This window comes from Quercus suber, unplaced genomic scaffold (assembly GCF_002906115.3).
Source record: "Quercus suber isolate HL8 unplaced genomic scaffold, Cork oak 2.0 scaffold_259, whole genome shotgun sequence".
Taxonomy (NCBI): domain Eukaryota; kingdom Viridiplantae; phylum Streptophyta; class Magnoliopsida; order Fagales; family Fagaceae; genus Quercus; species Quercus suber.
The window spans coordinates 872,648-893,782 of NW_027069715.1; the positions used below are offsets into that span (position 1 = coordinate 872,648).

At 34.6% G+C, this 21,135-nt stretch overlaps 2 protein-coding genes, 1 long non-coding RNA gene and 1 pseudogene across 3 annotated transcripts in view; all 4 read left to right on the plus strand.

Annotated features, from left to right (window-relative positions):
• Positions 1–4,981, plus strand: part of LOC136070789 (G-type lectin S-receptor-like serine/threonine-protein kinase At4g03230) — a 5,912-nt gene extending 931 nt beyond the window's left edge. Inside the window, exon 4 of the mRNA XM_065781216.1 lies at positions 4,069–4,981. Coding sequence (XP_065637288.1) covers positions 4,069–4,377 — 309 coding nt within the window. The 3' untranslated portion in view covers positions 4,378–4,981. The remainder of the gene's footprint in view (positions 1–4,068) is intronic.
• LOC136070787 (G-type lectin S-receptor-like serine/threonine-protein kinase At2g19130) lies at positions 917–3,202 on the plus strand. The gene is made up of 3 exons (XM_065781215.1): positions 917–2,394; positions 2,867–3,043; positions 3,160–3,202. Exons 1-2 carry the CDS (start codon positions 1,177–1,179, stop codon positions 2,924–2,926), a joined length of 1,278 nt encoding a protein of 425 aa, XP_065637287.1. The 5' UTR covers positions 917–1,176; the 3' UTR covers positions 2,927–3,043; positions 3,160–3,202.
• A 5,766-nt stretch (positions 4,982–10,747) lies between the features above and the next one.
• Positions 10,748–15,174, plus strand: LOC111992246 (receptor-like serine/threonine-protein kinase SD1-8; annotated as a pseudogene).
• Positions 15,175–20,109: 4,935 nt separating this feature from the next.
• Positions 20,110–20,736, plus strand: LOC136070790 (uncharacterized). The gene is made up of 2 exons (XR_010632035.1): positions 20,110–20,447; positions 20,533–20,736. It is a non-coding gene; the product is annotated as an uncharacterized LOC136070790 (long non-coding RNA).
• Positions 20,737–21,135: the final 399 nt, after the last annotated feature.

Here is a 21,135-nt window from a genome sequence, read left to right on the forward strand (position 1 = left end):
GGACATGATTTTTTTTTTTTTAATAAATTTGGGTGATTTTTTTTTGTAGTTATTAGTCACTTTTTTGTTTTAATTAGACATTATTCTTTGATAAGGGTATATGAGTAAATTTTTTCAAACTCATTTTTTTTTTATCTCTGTACTTTTCTACTCTCAATCAAATAAATAAGAGAGAAAATAAAATTTTTCCTATTCTCCCACTTTTTTATTCTCTTACCATTTTTTATCTTTTTTTTTTTTTTTTTCACTCTTCTAACCAAACAACCCTTATGGCATGTTTGGATGTTTAAAAAAGGAGGGAGAGTAGAGTAGAGGGAGGGAGAGTAATGCAATTACCTTATTTGGAAGTTTTTTAAAGAATGAGGGAGAGGGATTTGGAGGAGTTTGGAGGGGTCTGGACTCCCTCTAGCTCCCCAATTTTAATTCCCCCAAATTGGAGAGATTTGGAGAGAGAGTAGAGTACATAAACTATTGACCAAGTAAATTAACTAATTTATTCTTATTATATTAACAAAATTACACAAGGGGAAGGGCTAATTACTCCCTTCCCTCTTACTAATTTTAAAAACATCCAAATAAGGTGGAGGTGAATTATTCTCCTCTACTCTCCTTCCCACTACTCCCCTTCCCTCTACTCTCCTCCCTCTCTAAAACTTTCAAACAAGCCATTATACTGTCATTATGATATGACAATAAATGAAACTTGAAGTTTAAAAACCACAGAATTCAGAATCTAAACAAAGAAGAAGAATCAAAAGTCTTCAGCAAAGACACGATTCGGCAAGAAATCCAAATAATGGAGAGACCCACACTGTCACGCATGCCATTTTCGGGGAGGCGTGGGTCCGAGTACATAATTTACCAATCCTACAGCCCCACAACAAATTTCAACCAAAGGTATCAATTAATGCATCAAAAATTTGCCAAAGAACGCTCTCAAAAAAAAGAAAAAAAAAAAAATCACTTCTAAACTCTCTAGACCCAAAATTTCATAAAAAATTTCACAAATAAAAAATCAAAGCTAACTAAAGAGGGAGAAGAAAAGTGCTGACGGTTGACCTAGTCTCCTTCCTCAATCTAACAACATGACTTTTGAGTCTCCTCCCTCTAAGTCTCCTTCCGGGTTGCACTGCAAATTGTAAATTGTGCTGCGTTGCATAGCTGCCTGATACAGACATGAATAGTAGAATTTCCCCTCTTATTGCTTTCCTGCTTCTTTTTTTCTTTCTGGGTTTTCAATCCACCAATAATACTGTCACGGATACCATCCTACCTGGTCAATCACTGACACACCCGAAGACCATTGAGTCGCCTAATGGAATCTTCGAACTTTGTTTCTTCTCTCCAGGAAATTCGACAAAGTATTACTTGGCAATACGATTCAAGAATGTTTCTGAGCAGAGTGTAGTTTGGGTTGCGAACAGAAAGTACCCATTCCCTGATTCCACTCCTGTTCTCAATATTAATCAGGATGGAGATCTTGTAATATCTGATGGCACAATGACATACGCCATGACCAACACTTCAGCTGGCAACGGTACCTATGCCATGCTATTGGATACAGGTAATCTTATACTCACAAACAGGGTCTTAGAGCTTTTTTGGCAAAGCTTTGACTATCCTACTGATACTCTTTTGCCCGGAATGACTCTTGGATATGGCCGGCAATTAACATCGTGGAAAAGTAAAGAAGACCCAGCTCCTGGTAATTTCACCCTACAGCTGGATTACTCACTGTCAATAATGGAGGGGCATGACGTATATTGGACTGGTTCACTCGCTAGCTTTGATGTTTTGTCTTCTAATTCTTGGCCTATTAATCACACTTCTCAAACTCAAATTTCGAGAATCGTGTTGGATGAAACTGGGAAGCTTAAACTGCAGTCATGGTTAGAAGAAGAGAAAACGTGGAATACCTCGTTTCAGTCATCCAGGTGTGGGGATTATGCTTTATGCGGTGCTTTTAGTGTATGCAATGAGACTGCGCAAGAACCATGTGGATGTTTGCGAGGTTTCAAACCCGTTTCTGCTGGTGCTTGGAGCAAAGGAGACGTGTCCAGCGGCTGTGTGAGGAAAACTGCTCTGCAGTGCAGTAATAATAGTGATGTTCAGAAGGATGGGTTTCTTCGCATGTCTAATGTTGATTGGCTTGATAATAATTCGATGAGTTTGGAGATTAGCAGTGATAAGGAGTGCCAATCATCTTGCTTGAACAGTTGTTCTTGTATTGCTTATGCTTTTGAGCAAAAGTTGGATCCCAGTAGTAGGAACAAGTCTGGCACTGGCTGCTTAATATGGAATGGTTCTTTTTCATATCTGAAGCAACTACCAATCGGAGATAAATATGGAAATGATTTCTACCTGAAACTACCCCACAAGAATTGGTCACCAGTGGTAAGAAATATGTATGAACTTTTGTCGGTAAAGTGGATAACTAGCTGTTCGATTTGTAATTGTATATGTTTGTGTTATTAAATTCACTCTTTCCTTCCAACAGTTTGTAGCTCAGTTTGTACACCAGGAAGACAATCCGGGTTTAAATCTCCTTCCCCTACCAACAGAATTATAAAAATAAACAAGTCAATGTTAAATTCAATTGGGCATCCTATTGTATAACATATAAGGTATATCTAATTCAGCAAAAAAAAAAAAAAAGAGTACTTCATCTATGTTTTACTCTTAAGCTAAATTGTCTTAATTTGGAACTGGGTCACCACTTTACATTTAGACTTATTGGGTTCCAAAGGTTTTTACGGGATAATTCTAGGCGTCGCCATATTATTATTACTTGAGATGGTAGGCATTGCCAATTTTTAGTTTTAGTACAATGCATACATTTATTTATTCCTCTGATTTTCTTTGACAGACCCAAGCTCAAGGAATGAATCTAACACAGCAGCGACACCTGGAGCAACTGAAGAAGTAATGCTTGTACGAGCAAAGCAATTGGTAGCCATACTGGCTATATCTCTGCCTCTTGCAACGCTTTTGTTGGGCTTCTTTGTCTATTGTGTATGGAGAAAACTCAGGATGACAAGCAAGGGTGAGAAAGAATTGCTGATAACGTTATTTAAGCAATCAAAATGTATATCCTTAATTATTGCCCTAAATATATATATATATATATATATATTTTTGTTGTAATTTTTCACTGTTCAGGTGAGGATTTGGTACAGTTAGATTTGGGCATGACCATAAAGTCCCCCCCCGGTTAACACATACACGTGCACAATATTTCAGATCCTTGTGATTATAGTATTTTCATTCCAAAAAAACCCACACAATAGTAATACATTAATTTATTTGTGTTTTTCTATGTAAGGTTTTTGACATGAATCAGTTATTGTTATAATTATTTCAAAGTCAGAATTTCATTTAGCTTTCATATGAAATAATTTTTAGTTGTTAAATGGACCCCAAATCATAAAAAAATATAAAATTATACTCTGAACATTTATGAACCTTAACTCAAAGTTTTAAACTTAAATAATATTAAACTCTAGATTTTATTATGTAATTATTCCAAGATCTATGATACCCTTGAGGGCTTTAGTGGAGGCAATATAGGCATTTTCCTTGTATAACTTGATCCAACTCAAGCTAAGATGGAGATTTGTTGATGTGGTTTGTGGCTTCAATTGTGTCACTTGAAAGTTGGCAAACCTTTAGCTAAATTCGACTTGCGCAAGGGGTACCAGGTTCCCTTGTGTCCACCATGTGCTGAACATATATTCAACCTTTTAACTAGTACTCCTACGTGCGTGTTATAATCAGGTATCTTATCGTGTGCTAATGTTTAATAGAGAGAGTGTTCTTTGGGTGTATTTCGACTTTGAATTTCTTAAGAGAGCACTTATGCCAATATTGTAACCTTCCCATATTCATAGTGAAGTTTTCTCCTTTTTGCCGCTTGTGAACATAGGCATCATGCATGCCTACCATGTAACTCCACATGTTCTTTGTGTGTGTGTACTTCCTGATTTATTTGTTCTCTTTGTTATTAGTAGTTTGAAACTTCACTATATTATTGCACAACATTTTTATTTTTTTCTTTCTCCAATATTTAAGGCATGGGAGTTATGGACAAGTGACAGGGGATCGGACTTGGTGGATCCACTACTTGATGATGTATCCTCTATCCGTGTGGCATTGAAATATGTTAACATAGGTCTCCTCTGTGTTCAAGAAAATGCAGCGGATAGACCTACAATGTCTGATGTTGTCGCAATGCTTAGCAATGAAAGCACAGCTCTACCATATCCTAAACAACCTGCTTTCTTGAATATGAAAAGTGTGATGAAGGCAAAAACAGATAATAGCAGGGCAGAAATCTGTTCTGTGAGTGATGCAACTGTTTCAACTATGGAAGGCCGCTAAATTTTTTGAATTAAAGCCATAAGCATTAGTATATCCTAGTAAATCATCCAAAAACTTTCAATTTCTTTGCCAATGGCCTAACAACATTTTTCAAATGTTTATGGTTTTGATATATATCGTCAAAAGATCCGTTGGTACCCGACATTCATGAGATTAGCTTCTGGCATTGCTCTGGTGGAGACAAGCATGTCTGAGATGAAATTCATGGTCTTTCTGTCACTTCAAAGTGGCAATGCTAATATAGGAAGCTATATTATGCTGGAGAATGTATATTTTAGTTTTTGTTACAACCCTACAACAAACTATTTTAGAGCGATTTTGAGTGACAGGACAATTTCGCATTTGTTTAATATATTTTGTCTCATAAATGAATGTTGATAATCTAGAAGCTTAGCAATAATATTCAAGAGAAATGTTGTGAATCAGAATATTTTAGATTTGCAAGTTTTTATGTAATTCCTTGCCGGAAAGCTCTCTTGGGGATAATAGTTGGGAGACTCCAAAGGAGGCCTTAACATAACATATAGTAACAATTTAACCCAAAAGTTTGAGACTGTGTTATGGTCAAATTATGTTATATTAATTTCTCTTGGTTTTTTTTCTTTATTTTTTCATGTGGGACTTCCACACACATTTGTATCTAACAATCTTCTCCTCACATATCATTATCTCTTCGTTGTAATATTCCAGACTTCTTGATGGGTCACACATGTTCAAATAGCACAACTTGGTTTTGAATTTTTTCCTTTGCCGTGTTTTTTACTTCACCTCCATAGCATGAGATCCATGAGAACCACATCAAAACCGAAATCCAGAATTTCATTAATCAAATTTCAGTTTGATATTTTTCAAGTGGATTCAAGTAACAGCTCCTAAGTTTCATTAAAGTAAGAATGAGATATAGCATCTATCATGCTTTCCATTCTACGTCACGATCTCTTAAGTCTTAACCAAGTACTTTAATGAAACTTAGGAGCTGTTACTTGAATCCACTTGAAAAATATCAAACGGAAAAAAAAAAAAAAAAAAAAAAATCTTAACCAAGTAAAAACAATCTTNAAAAGTCTTAACCAAGTAAAAACAATCTTTGATATACTATTTGTCACTTTTGGTCAAAGGAGATAAGGTAAGGAAGGAGTGACACTTGTAGGTTCATAAATTCTGAAGGGTTTGAAAAGCAATTCGGCCCTCGTATTTTCCCTTTCTATATTTAAATTTCCTTTTACATTTTATTTTTTAATGATACTTAAGCGGCCCTTTCAAAATATGTATAAAAAGTTAAAGAAAGTAAATGGACACAAGTTCTATGTCACAATTCTAAAAGATGTGTAAACTTAAATAGAGTGAAAAAAAAAAAAAAAAAAAAGGTAATGAATCTTTGGAAAAATAATAGTTCACTATTCATAATTATATATGTCATCAAGTTGTGACAATATACATAGTCCTAGAAGAATTGAAAAAGCTATCGCGAATAATTATAATAAGATATGGATTAGCAATATTCTAGAGAAATGTTGTGAATAAGAATATTTTAGATTTGCAAGTTTTTATGTAATTCTTTTCCGGAAAGCTCTCTTGGGGGATAATAGTTGGGAGACTCCAAAGGAGGCCTTAACATAACATATAGTAATAATTTAACCCAAAAGTATGAGACTGTGTTATGGTCAAATTATGTTATATTAATTTCTCTAGATTTTTTTTCTTTCTTTTTTCATGTGGGACTTCCACACGCATTTGTATCTAACAATCTTCTCCTCTCATGTCATTATCTCTTTGTTGTAATATTCCAGACTTTCAATGGGTCACACATAAGTTCAAATAACACAACTTGGTTAGGTATTTTTTTTCCTTTGCCGTGTTTTTTTACTTCACCTACATAGCCTCTTATATAAGATCCATGGGAACCACAGAAAAACCGAAGTCTAGAATTTCATTAATAAAATTTCAGTGTGATTTTTCTGTTGGATTCAAGTAACAGCTCCTAAGTTCCATTAAAGTTAGAATAATATCTAGCATCTATCATGCTTTCCATTCTACATCACGATCTCTTAAGTCTTAATCAAGTAAAACCAATCTTTGATATACTATTTGTAACTTTTGGTCGAAGGAGATAAGGTAAGAAAGGAGTGACACAGGTAGGTTCATAAATTCCGAAGGGTTTGAAAAGCAATTCAACTAAAAAATACCCTCATATTTTCCCTTTCTATATTTAAATTTCCTTTTACATTTTATTTTTGATGATACATAGGCGGCCCTTTCAAAATATATATAAAAAGTTAAAGAAAGTAAATGGACATAAGTTCTACATCACAACTCTAAAAGATGTGTAAAATTAAATAGAGTGAAAAAAAAAAAAAAAAAAAAAAGGGTAGTGAATCTGTGGAAAAATAATAGTTCACTATTCATAATTACATATGTCATCAAGTTGGGACAATATACATAGTCCTAGAAGAATTGAAAAAGCTATCACTAATAATTATAATAATATATGGATTAGCAATATTCAAGAGAAATTTTGTGAATAAGAATATTTTAGATTTGCAAGTTTTTATGTAATTCCTTGCCGGAAAGCTCTCTTGGGGATAATAGTTGGGAGACTCCAAGGGAGGCCTTAACATAACATGTAGTAGCAATTTAACCCAAAAGTTTGAGACTGTTTTATGGTCAAATTATGTTATATTAATTTCTCTAGGTTTTATTTTTTTTTTCTTTCTTTTTTCATATGGGACTTCCGCACACTTTTGTATCTAACAATCTTCTCCTCACATGTCATTATCTGTTTGTTGTAATATTCCAGACTTCTTGATGGGTCACACATAAGTTCAAATAGCACTACTTGGTTTTGGATTTTGTCCTTCGCCGTGTTTTTTACTTCACCTCCATAGCCTCTCATATGAGATCCATGAGAACCACATAAAAACCGAAGTCTAGAATTTCATTAATAAAATTTTAGTGTGATTTTTCTGGTGGATTCAAGTAACAGCTCCTAAGTTTCATTAAAGTTAGAATAAGATCTAGCATCTATCATGCTTTCCATTCTACATCACGATCTCTTAAGTCTTGACCAAGTAAAAACAATCTTTGATATACTATTTTTAACGTTTGATTGAAGTAGATATTGTAAGAAAGGTGAAAGTTCAAAATGGGTATGAAACACCCTTGAACATTTAGACCCCAAATAATAAAATTACCAATTCAAGCTTTATATCAAACAATTAATGTGCGGAACATGATAACAAGCTCATAACAGAATTGATAAACAATCTAAGCCAAATATAAACACATCCACAGCAGTAAATATAAGGCAAAGATAAAGGAAAGGAAGATGCAAACACACGGACAACACATGATGTATTATCGAAGAGGAAACCGAAGTCCTCGGCGTAAAACCTCTCCGCCGCCCTCCAAGCGATCAAATAATCCACTAAATAATGTAGTTGGGATACATGAACAGCAGAAGACCCTCCAAGCCTAATCTACCCAAGTACCTAAGCCCTCCAAGCTTCTTGCTCCAACGAGGTTACGCCGAACCTATTTCTTCTCTAGCTTCCCGGATTCCGCTACTTGACCATAGCATCAACCAATGTATATTGGTTCCTTTCCAAACTGCTTCCCAAAGCACCAAATGGACCTTCTCACAGACGTAGGTATGGTGAGACAAGGGTTTGGTAAATGACCTCTCAAGGGTATGACAATGGAGAGTAAGAGAGTAGAGGAATTTGTAGAGTCTCTTTAGATGAAGATTGGGGATGAATCAATCTTGTATTTCTCTAGGGTTTTCTCTCACAAAATTCTCTCTGGAAGCTCTCTCAATATGATGGGTATAAGGGTGTATATATAGTAGGGTGAGAAGGGAATGCAAAACGTCAGTTTTTGCCAAACAGGGCAAGTTGGCGACTTGATCTCGCGGCTTGGCCAAGTCGCGAAATCAAGTCGCGATGTAACGGCCTGACCAGATTGGAACTTTTGTCCTATAGCGTGACAGCTGGCGCGACCCTTCTTCAATTCCGCTACTTGACCATAGCATCAACCAATGTATATTGGTTCCTTTCCAAACTGCTTCCCAAAGCACCAAATGGACCTTCTCACAGACGTAGGTATGGTGAGACAAGGGTTTGGTAAATGACCTCTCAAGGGTATGACAATGGAGAGTAAGAGAGTAGAGGAATTTGTAGAGTCTCTTTAGATGAAGATTGGGGATGAATCAATCTTGTATTTCTCTAGGGTTTTCTCTCACAAAATTCTCTCTGGAAGCTCTCTCAATATGATGGGTATAAGGGTGTATATATAGTAGGGTGAGAAGGGAATGCAAAACGTCAGTTTTTGCCAAACAGGGCAAGTTGGCGACTTGATCTCGCGGCTTGGCCAAGTCGCGAAATCAAGTCGCGATGTAACGGCCTGACCAGATTGGAACTTTTGTCCTATAGCGTGACAGCTGGCGCGACCCTTCAGCTTCCCAGTGTGCCTCTCACGTGCCTGCCTTTCGCGACTTGCCAGTTGCGAACCACCCGCGAGTCCTAGTCGCGAGACTCTGTTTTTCTTGCACACTCTTGAGCTTTTCTTCACATCTTCTCACACACTACCCTTACAATTTTCTCACCTAAATACAGGGTTACTAAGTGCTAAATTACAAGCAAATTGGTCATGGAATAAAGCCAATTAGATGGTTGATTAAATTCAAATTTACAAAAGGAGTGACAAAATCTCGGTAAAACAACGCCATATCCAAAGTTCCAAACATCTGAAACAAGGGTCGGTTCGGTTCGGCGAGGCTTCGGTTCTAGATTTGCTGCTCCGATTACTGCACCGCACCAAAGTCGGAACTCTCTTCTCGTTCCGTTCGCCGGCATTGGCTCCGTCGGTCGGTTGCAGTGGCAATGCGGGAAGGTCGACGCTGGTCGGTATTGTCGACTCCAGTACTGGTTTGCACAGCCCTAGACTGACACAGGTAGGTTCATGAATTTTGAAGGGTTTGAAAAAGAAATTCAACTAAAAAATGCCCTCATATTTCCCCTTTCTATATTTAAATTTCCTTTTTACATTTTATTTTTTGATGATACATAGGCGGCCCTTTCAAAATATATATAAATAGTTAAAGAAAGTAAATGGACACAGGTTCTACATCACAACTCAAAAAGATGTGTAAACTTAAATAGAGTGAAGAAAAAAAAGATAATGAATCTTTGAAAAAATAATAGTTCACTATTCATAATTACATATGTCATCAAGTTGTGAGAATATACATAATCCTAGAAGAACTAAAAAAGCTATCGCGAATAATTTTAATAAGATATGGATTAGCATTTGATTACCTTTGTTTTACTAAATAATATCAAATCAATGCCCATATGCAAGTTGCACATGGACTTCTACATTGCCTTTTTTTTTTTTTCTTTTTCCTTTTTCTTTTTTTTCAATTCCAATTATAACAAGTGAAAACTTTTTGTTCTCAATTTTTTTTTTCTTTTGCTTTCCACTGGACATTGCAAGTTGCCTCTTCTTTCTTTCTTTCTTTCTTTTTTTGGGTTTAGTCATGATTTGTTTTTTCTTTGGACATGATTTTTATTTCTTTAATAAATTTTGGTGGTTGTATTTTTCTTGGTTGTTTGTCATTTTTTTTTAATTGGGCATCATTTTTAACAAAGGCATATGAGTAAATTACATAAACTCGCTTTTTACATCCTTCCACTTTTTCACTCCCAACCAAATAAAAATTAGATAAATTAAAATCTTTTCTATCCTCTCACTTTTTCATTCTCCCATCATTTTCTGTCCTTCTATTTTTTCACCCCTCTAACCAAACGAACCCTTAGACTTACTTACTATTTTTTTTGTCTTTTATAATCTATCTTTTTCTCTGCTTTGACTTAGACATACTGACTTAGGCTCTCCTCTAGTTCTCTTTTGGCTAAATTGGCTTTTTAGCTTTTGTGTAAGTGTATATATATGTAAATATGTAATTGTGTATTTGTGTTGGCTATTGATTGGCTATTGTCTCTTGAGTTGGGGTGGGGCTATGGCATTAGATTGGGGTAGTGATCCTAGTTCGCTTAAAAGCGACACACAGGACAAGACATTATAAAAGACAAAGAAAAAATTAAACTATGTTAGTTCTAATTGGTATGTAAATAGAAAATGGTTGGTTTATAGTATAGACAAAAATGCAGTGTTTTGTTTGTATTGCTATCTATTTGGGTAAGATGTTGGTAAGCAAGGAGGAGGAGAGACTTTTATAACAAAAGAGTTCAAACTTTGAAAAAAATTCCTAGAGCCGCCACTATTATATCATATTAATAAAATAAAATTTTAAAAATTTAATATATATATATATATATATCATGTTAGCTAGGAGATTTAAGACTAGCAAGAAATGGACATCTTCGTTTTTGTGGTGTTGATTTCCAATTTGCTTCTTTTCTTCTTTGTATTCTCGAATGTTGCTGATAGCATTACTAAATCCCAATTCCTTAGTGACATTGATAACACAACCTTGGTCTCTAAAGATGGAGGCTTTGTCTTGGGGTTCTTCAGTCCTGGTAATTCCTCTAACCGTTACTTGGGAATTTGGTACAACAATATCCCAGTTAAGACGGTTGTTTGGGTAGCAAACCGACTCAACCCAATCAGCGACTCGTCCGGCATGTTGATGTTAAACAGTTCTAGTAGTCTTGTTCTTCTCAGCCAGAATACGTCTGTTACTAGGTTGGCGAATTCAACAAAAGAGGCAGGGAGTCCAGTTGTTGAGCTTTTAGATTCTAGAAATCTAGTGTTAAAAGAAGAGAATGAAGGAAACCCAGAACGCTATTTGTGGCAAAGCTTTAACTATCCTTCTGATACGTGGCTACTTGGGATGAAGCTTGGATGGGACTTAAGGATTGGTCTGAATTGGCATCTATCTTCATGGAAGAGTTCAAATGACCCCTCATCTGGAGAACTGAGCTGGGGGATTGAACTACATAATTACCCTCAATTTGTCATGAAGAACGGCTCCCAAAAGTGCTTCCGGTCCGGCCCACGGAATGGCCCTTTTTTCAGTGGTATGCCAGAGTTACAGACCACCCGGGATTACAGCTTCAATTTTGTCTACATCGAGGATGAGATACAATTCACATTCAACATGGCTCAAAGTTCTGCAATAATCACAAGAATAGTTATGAACCAATCACAGTATGAGGTCTACTCGTGGGTTGAAGAAAAAAAGAATGGAGCATGTTATTATATTTGCCAAAAGACAAATGTGACCGTTATAATTTATGTGGTGCTTATGGAAATTGTATCATGGGTGAGTCACCTGTCTGTCATTGTGTAGAAGGATTCAAGCCTAAATCACTACAAACATGGAACCCAGAAGAGTGGTATAAGGGATGTGAACGCAGTAAGAAATTCAGCTGCCAAGATAAAGATAAAATTGCATTTGTTAAATTTGTTGGGCTCAAATCACCAAATCCTAAGGATTCTAGGGTGGAAGAAAGCATGGATTTTGAGGAATGCAGAGACAAATGTTTGAACAACTGTAACTGTACGGCTTATACAAACTCAAATATCATATACGGAATAAGTGGCTGCGCCATGTGGTTTGGGGATCTAATTGATATTAGACAGATTGCAGATAATAATAGGATGGATGTTGATAGTCAGAATGTATATATTCGAATGTCTGTTTCAAAGAAAGGTAATGTGCCTATAGTCTTCGTTGCTCTTTAATTCATATTTTGACATGCTATTGAAGCTAAAATCTTTATTTCCGTCAGTTTTATTGCATTACTAATCTATTTTTGCTTTTCTATTACAAATTCAATTAAAAAGAGGTGAAAAACAAGCAAAAGATGAAGGTGATAATGATAGTTGTGGTTGCCATTGCTGTAGTTTTGGGGTACTCTTGATTCCCTACTGTGTTTGCAAAAGGTCAAACTTCAGAGGTAATATTACGAAGTCATTTTATAGAGGTTCTTTGATATAACTGCTATAAACGTACAGAGCAGCTAATAAGATAGTTGAACAAGTTGTGATGTATAGCCTTTTTTTTTTTTTTTTTCTTGTTTTTGGGAGAGTAAAATTGCATCAATAAACCAATTTTTTTGAAAGAATTATGCAAGCCAAACTGTGTCACTAGACCAGGATTTTGTGCAACCTTGAATCACTTGTAGTACTTGCAGCAACTGTGTTTATTTGATAGAAAATTTTGCACTTCGAGGATGCATCTGATTCTATCCTCGAGGGCTAAGTTACTTTTGATACAATAAGTAGGAATAAGTGAAGAACTTAAAACAAGCATTTTCAAGGCTAAGTCAGTATGCTCTATTCTAATTTGAAGTATTCATGGTTGCAAAAAAAATAAACTTGAGACTACAATTAACTAATTGCATGAAAAGTAAAACATTGGAAGGGAACTTATTTTCATTAACATAATGAGGCATATACAATTGAGTCTAATTCTAATCGAAAAGATAAATTTAAAAGATAACAAGCAAATATGAGTGTTGGTAAATCTCTTGATATATTTTATTTGATGTAAAAGGGGGTCAAATTATGTACTTCTGGTTGTTCGAAGTATTGCTGACTAAAGAGGCTCACTCGAGCAAAGACCAAAGCCCACTCAAGCAAGTAAATATATGTGGGCTCAAGCAGCTCGTTTACTTTCTGCTGCTGGCATAAGAACTCATCAAGGATTTCAACAAAACAATTAAATGCTTTTGAAATTATATGTATATATATTCCTCTGCAACCATGTGACAGAACTCAGTTATTATTTGAGCCATGACGGCTTTTATGAATCATTTTAGGATTAGATTAGAGGAACCATCTTCACGATTAAGTTGGGGAGGACTTGCTATAATTTGATTTGAGAAACAAGACCACACAGCTTAGACTAATCAGAACTATGTTCTTGATCAAGCAAGGGAGGACTTGATATCATTTGATTTCAGCGACAGGGCTATACAACGAGGACTAATCAACAAGAAGAGGGCTAGAAAAGGTAGAAATAAGGAAATGGAGCTTCCACTCTTCAGTTTTTCTAGTGTATCTACCGCTACTAATTACTTCAGTGCCTCAAATAAACTTGGAGAGGGTGGTTTTGGACCTTTTTACAAAGTAAGTTTCAATAACTACCCACATTGATCTTAGAAGAGAAGTTTAGAAGTAATATATAACATTCAACAATCTAACCTTTAATGCAAATATTGATGTCCTAATACTTGAATGAAACTGATGCTAGGTGTTAGAGGTATTAGGTATACATGGGCGAGGCCTAATTATATTGTAAGCCTAATACCTTTAACACTAGTATCCAACCTATAATAATTGTTTGATGTGGATTCTTCCCAAGGTTTAAACAAATACTAAGCCAAAGAATTATTTTCAAGGATCCTTGCTGAATGAACAATCAATAGCAATAAAAAGACTTTCGAGAAAATTTGGACAAGGATGGGAAGAGTTGAAAAATGAGGCAATGCTTATAGCCAAACTCCAACACAAAAATCTTGTGAAACTGCTTGGCTGCTGCATTGAAAGAAATGAAAAGATTTTGATCTATGAATATTTGCCCAATAAAAGCTTGGATTATTTCCTTTTTGGTACGTAGTTTAACACAATCTTAATTACTTTCAAAGTCATCTGCTTACATTATGCCCACCAATTACTTCCTATCTCTATCTTATTATCTGCATGTGGTATTGAGACAGATCCAATTAGATACGAGATAATAGATTGGGCAACCCAAACTCACATCATTGAAGGGATTGTTCAAGGGCTTCTTTACCTCCATCAGTATTCCAGGTTACAAACCATTCAAAGAGATTTGAAGGCTAGCAACATCTTGCTGATAAAGACATGAATCCTAAGATATCAGATTTTGGATGCAAAAATTTTTTGTGGGAATGGGTCACAAGCAACCAACCGAATAGTGGGGACTTAGTAAGTATAATCCATAAGTATGTATGTTCTATAGCAAATATCAATAATAAATACAAAGTATTCACAATGAAGCTACTAACTAATTTGTTTTACAATGAAATACAATGGCTATATGTCCCCAGAATATGCAATGGAAGGCCTCTTCTCAATTAAATCTGACATCTTTGGTTTTGGAGTATTATTGTTAGAGATCTCAAGTGGCAAGAAGAATACTAGTTGCTATCAAAGTGGCTCTATCAATCTTATTGGATATGTGAGTAATGGACCCTCTTACTTTTAAGTTAACAAAAGCTTAGAAAATGTGTTTGACCATTTGAGTCCGTGTGTGTATTATACCATCTCTTGACTTTTCAAATGATTATCTTCTAATTCAGTAATGTTGATTTAAAATATATATATCTAGTGCCAAATTGAGTTTCCTCTAAACTTAAGTAGCTACTTTTCGGTGTTTTACCCAAGATCATTTCTAATGCTCCTTTAATTCAATTTAGAATTCTTCTTATTTGTGATGTATAATATGCTAAGCATCATAAATGGCACTTACTTTTAATTTTGATGATAAATTTTCATCAGGCATGGGATTTGTGGAAAAGCAATAAGTCGTTGGAGTTGATGAATCCAATCCTTGGAGATACTTCTACTGCAAATGTCCTTTTGAGTTATATAAACATAGCATTCCTTTGTGTCCAAGAAAATGCAGCTGATAGGCCTACCATATCAGATGTGATCTTGATGTTCAATAAGGAACCTGCACTTCTACCTTCACCAAAAAAACCAGCATTTTCATTTGCCAGAGGTATCGAGGATTTAGGTTCATCTAAGAAAAAGCTAGAAATTTGTTCTATAAATGACGTGACAGCCTCAATTTTGGAAGCTCGGTAACAATTTAGAGTCTTAGACTTTGGTGATCATACCTCAATTGTTCATCTTGTTACCTAAGTATGTTTTAAATAAAAAATAATATTATAATATCATTGGCTCATTGCCATGTTGTTGTCTGTCAAGTCCTACATTAAAAGCTTCTTCTTCCTGTTTCTCCTACTTTCATTATATACCTTCTCTTCTTCTCCTTCTATTTTTAGCATAACTGCATAAGGATATTCATGGACTGAAATAGAGGGCCATAGGGCCACTGCTGAAAATCTACACCCAAAAAAGGCCAAGGCCCAGGCAGATGCCATTTTTCTTTTAATAAAAATAATAGTAATAATAATTTAGCCTAAATAACTTGGAAATCATGATTAAGGTTTACAAATTAAATTCAAGCACATAAATACATAATTATATTGACTAATGCAATATAAACAATGTTATCTTCCTATAAAGAGAATAAATTCAACCAAGTAATTCATTGGTCAATGCAACTACGTGATTGAATCTGATTAAGAAACTAAGCTATAGAAGCATTTAAGAAATTGTGTCTTAAGTTTTTCCCCAAAAGAAATATATTTAGGAAGTACAATACTAGGAATTCAAACTATCTACACTCCTTGAAAGAGAAGAACAAACAGAAGCTGTTACCATCCACCTTAAGTGGTTTTGTTACTGAAAAATATATCCAAGTACTTAATTGAAACAGGCTATCATCAAAAATTGGACTTTACAGCAAGAAAGAAGACAGAATTAGCTTTAATTAATTTGGCTACAATCAATTATCAAAAAAAAAAAAAAAAAAGGTTTGGCTACAATCGCTACTGCTTACAACTTTTATCACACGATTAGTATGATTAGAGTGGGACTACAAAAGGCTTTGCTCCAGTAAAGAAATGTCAAGTTCTTTATTAAGCACTAAAAGAAAAAGCTAGAGAAAATAAACAAATTTAAATGTTAATTCTTTTAGATTTATGAAGAAAGAAAAGTTCTGAATGGATCCTCTCCATTAGAGACAAACAGATTGATGTTAGTTTGTAAGGGCAAACCAACTTTAATATATATGTATTAAACTGATCACAAAAAATTTCATGTTAGCGTTCAGAATCTGAGTCTGAATGTGGGAATGGGATTGTGAAAGTGGCTGATTCAAAGAAATAAGAGTCACCAAGATCAACTAACTCTGTGCCTGTGGCCATGTTTGAGGTTTGTCAACTGACTTTTGAAGTGGGTTGCTCGGTTCCACTATTTTGGGCTTGCGGGATTCGTACCAGCACAATCATTTTGGGCCCACAAGGTTTTTTCCTCTCTGTGATCAAAGATTAGAGATTAATAAGAAAACCCACATTTTATTTTGATGGTCTTTTTCATTTTTTTTTTTTTTTTTTTTTGGAAGGGAAGGGGGGGGTGGGGTTGGGAGATAAGATTTGATGGTTTTTTTCTTATATGTGTGGGATTGTAACTCTCTGCCAGCGTCCGTATTTGAGCACCAAATGAAGATGATTAAAATTAGATAATGTGATTTTCGTTTGGTACATGCTATCATAATTTTTATTTTTTTATTTTTTTTTTTGTCCTTTCAATTGTATTCCTACTGAATTAGGAGTCCACATTAGTGGGATATAAGATGCGATCCTACGAGCTTTTTTTCCCCTCTCTTTTAAGTGAAGATTAATTATCAACACAAGGTTAATTATGAACACCTCCCCCCCCCCCCAAAAAAAACCTTAATTATCAATACAAGCTGACACGATAAAATAATTATTCAATTGGTGATGGGTTTATAGTTTTTTTTTTTTTTTTTGAGTAAATTGGAAGAATGGAAAACTTATTTGTTTGGTTAAGGAGAAAGGTGAGAGGATGAAAAAATGTAGTTTGTGTGAATTTACTCTTATGCCCCAATTACATAACATATGAGAAATAATTGGAAACATTATGAAAGTAACACAATCTAATTATTAATTTATTTTTAACACACACACATTATGTGTGTGTTTGTTTCTCCTAAAAAAAGATAATAATTATTACTTTATTTTAACTTATTTCTCTCTATTTATATATATATATATATATATATAAATGAGATTAGTTAAATTAGTTAAAATAAAATATTAAAACATAAAGAAAAAAAATCCCAAATGAATTGTGGAGAACGCTAAAATGTTGGTAAATTGCTCATTTAGATTTTGGATAAAGACAAGAAAAAAAGTAGTTAAATTTAGGGGTAATTACAATAAACCCACTTGTGATTTGACCCAAATTCACATTATCTACTCGTGGTTTGAAAAGTGTCACTTTACTCGTCTGAGGTTGACTCCGTTTGTCTCCCATAACCCACCTCTGTTAAAAATGAGGGTAAATATGTAGTTTTACTCCCATTTTATGTCTCTCTCTTCCTAAAATAAAAAACACAAAAAAAATTACAAGAGGAAAAAAGATCAAAAAGTTATGTTTTGGTAAAAATTAATAACAAACATTTGACTCTCCCTCTCCTCTTCCACTGTGTCTTTCTCTCTTGTCTTCATCTCTCTCTTCTAGCACAATGGTAACAACAAAGAATTACTATTAATGCAAATCATAATCATCCACCAACTATCAATGATTCAAATGGAAGCTTCACCTACGATGGACCAACAAGGCTCGTGAGACAATAAAGGACCTTCGTTGCTCTAATAAGCCAACAAGATTGATGCCTCTCATTGTGCAAAGTAAGTGGGAAGCCCCCAATCTAATACACACCTTTAACATCCCACCCCTGGTGTGGCAAGCCCATAATGCCACAACACCCTGCAGATCTGTTGGCCATTTTTTGGAATAAATATAATAGTAATAATAATTTAGCCTGAAAAACTTGGAAATCATGATTAAGGTTTAAATAGTTATATTCAATATTGTAAGTTGTAACAAATAATGTTATCCTTTAAAAGAATAAATTCAACCAAATAGTTCATTGGTCAATGCAACTATGCGGTTGAATCTGTTTAAGAAACTAAGTTATAATAGCATTTAAGAAATTGTATCTAAGTTTTTCCCAAAAGAGATATATTTAGAAGGGATTCAAACTATTAGTTCTACTCCACACCTTGGACGAGAAGAACAAACTTAAGTTGTTACCATCCATCTTGAGTGTTTTTGTTACTGAAAAATATATCCAAGTAATTAATTGAAACGGGCCATCATCCATAAATAGGCCTTGAAAGCAAGAAAGAAGACAGAATTAGCTTTAATTAGTTTGGCTACAACTGCTACTACTTACAACTTTTTATCACACGATTAGTAGCCGATATTCCGCACGATGTACAATGCATTTTGATAAATCTTGTAAGAAATTATTTATGACCCATTGATTTCATGAATACTATTATTATTAGTCACATTTAATTTATGAAGTTTTTTGCTAAAACTAAATTCAAACTAAATACATTGAGTTGAAAATTCCTCTAATTTATGCAATCAAGAAATATCACTAGATCACATTCCACATTGTCACCTACAAACTTCTTGGTTCCTAGGTGTCTTTCTTGTATGATTTATGCTTTATATATCAATTAGCTATAAAAACTTCTAAAATTTCATGATGCAACCAAAAAAAAAAAAATGCTATAGTGATGCAATAATATCACTATTTAACCTCCAAATTTTAATTGAACTAAGAGCAGTCAAAAACTATCATTACCAAGTATATGCATCATACAAAAAACCAAAAATATAAATTGACACATAATATGAAAAGATAAGCCTAAATACATTACAATGCTACATAAGTAAAAACGTATACATAAAATCTAAACAAAATATTTAAGACAAACATAATATTTTGAAAATTAACATACCTCTCAGAAAGAAAAACAAAGATATTGTGAGAAAAATTATGGAAGTTTAATTTTTTTTTTTTTTTAAGCAAAGACAATAGAGGAAGTTTAATTTTTAAGTCCAATGGAAATGGGAATTTATATTAGACCAATGTAGAGACAAATAATATTTACCCAATTCATTGAGTCTGACTCTTGAAATTCTGCATTGAAGTTAGTCTTATTCAGAAAATTGAAAAGAAAATTGAAAAGTTTTCTTAATTCATATATTTCCCATGACTTTTTAGATCTATCTGTATCTATTCAAAGCATGTAAAGTTATAAATGTATACAAATTTTTTGAATTTTATAATTTTTATTAATCTATTGAAATAAATGCATTTGTCATTATTTAATAATTTGACATAATTGCTAAATTAAAATGAGGTGGAAGTCTAAATAAAAAGAATATCATACAATGTGCCACTTGGCAGAATTTCATACTTTCTCACATGAGGTCTCTTCTTAAGGGTAAACCAACTTTTCTATAATTACAAAAAAGATCTGTCATAGCAATAAATAAATAAATAACTCATATTTTTTAAACTGATCACAAAAAAATTTCATGTTAGTGTTCAGAACCTGAGTCTGAGTGTGTGGGAATGTGATTGTCAAACTGGCTGGTTCAAGGTAGCCAGGATAGGTGAAAAAAAAAAACAAAAAACAAAAAACAAAAAACAAAGAGGTTAAGACTTAAGAGAATCACTACTTTGGGCTCTGTGCTTGTGGCCATGTTTGAGGTTTGGCCATCGACTTTTGATGTGGGTTGCTCGGTTCGACTACTTTGGGCTTGTGGGATTCGTACCAGCACAATCATTTTGGGCCCACAGGGTTTTTTCCTTTCCAAGATCAAAGATTATACTAGAATAACCGCATCACCCGATAAGAAAACCCACATTTAATTTTGATGGTCTTTTTCTCTTTTTTTTCTGGGATAAGATTTTATGGTCTTTTTTTTAGAACGCAGATTTCTTCCTAACATGTTTGCAGCAACTACTGCAAACAAGGACAGATGTCAATTAAATAAGAGGACAGGTAAGCAATCACTTAAGCAAGGGTCATGTGCAACGCACATGACCCATTTTAAGTGGATTGCTGTTAATCCTAACGTTAACAGCGTTAGGCAGAGTCTTCTCCTCAAACACGCCCCTGCTTCCTCTCAGTCTCTCACCCACAGCTTCTCTCTCATCCTCCTCCTCTACGGCGCGGCGGCTCCACCTTTGTTTTTCTCAGGAACCCCAGTCCGGCCAGAGAATCACGGCCACAGAGGCCACCGTCGATTCTGCCTGTTCACCCTCTTCCCTCTTCGCCGATTCCATCTCATTCCCTTTCCCACTCAACCGTTGCCGCCCCTAACAACCTTCTTTCTCTTTGCCATTCCCATTCTGCACCCATATATTCGCCGCCAAGGACCACCACTCCTATAACTTCAACGTTTCTCAGCTGTTCCGTAATTTTTTTAGATTATACTGATGTTTTGGGTATTCATACCTAAACTTTGTTGCTAATTGCCTGACAGGACATATTGATCATTCTGCTAGAGTGATGCGTGTGATTACATGGAATCGGTCATTTAGAGGGTTACCTAATGTTGATGATGGGAAGGATGACTTTGACATAGAAGAGCATGAAACTCGTGCCACGGTGCTGGATAAGTTGCTTGCCTGAGAGAAGCTATATGATGAAGTGAAGGTATATTGCAGTATTTCTTTTTGCTTTGTTTTTTCACACTTTGTCCTGAAAAAAAGCTGTACCCAGTGTGGTTCCATTTTACATGAACTGATTATTAATTTTTTGCTTAATTATAAATTTATGGGCCTTCACATGTATGCTTGAGCATTTCTTGAGTATAAGTAATGGAGATTTTCTTTGAGTTGATAAGAATTGGTGCACGTAGATAATCTTCTAGTTATTACTTCCAAAAAATGAAAACTTCTAGTTATCTCAGCTTGCTTGTCAATTTGTCATGAAATTGGTGATGTGCTTTAGGGGTATGATGCACAATTTGAGTCTGAGAAACATTTACAGACAAATAACAGTGAAATTGCTAGTTGCTTTAGTAGGTATCTTAAGTTAGATTTCATATCCAAACTTAGGTACTGCAACTTAACTTCACCATTTA

Excerpts from the sequence above, each read along its gene's own strand:
- LOC136070787 (XM_065781215.1), top strand. The coding sequence starts at position 1,177 with ATGAATAGTAGAATTTCCCCTCTTATTGCTTTCCTGCTTCTTTTTTTC. Across the intron at positions 2,395-2,866 it reads ACAAGAATTGGTCACCAGTG|ACCCAAGCTCAAGGAATGAA; the intron begins GTAAGAAATATG and ends TTTCTTTGACAG.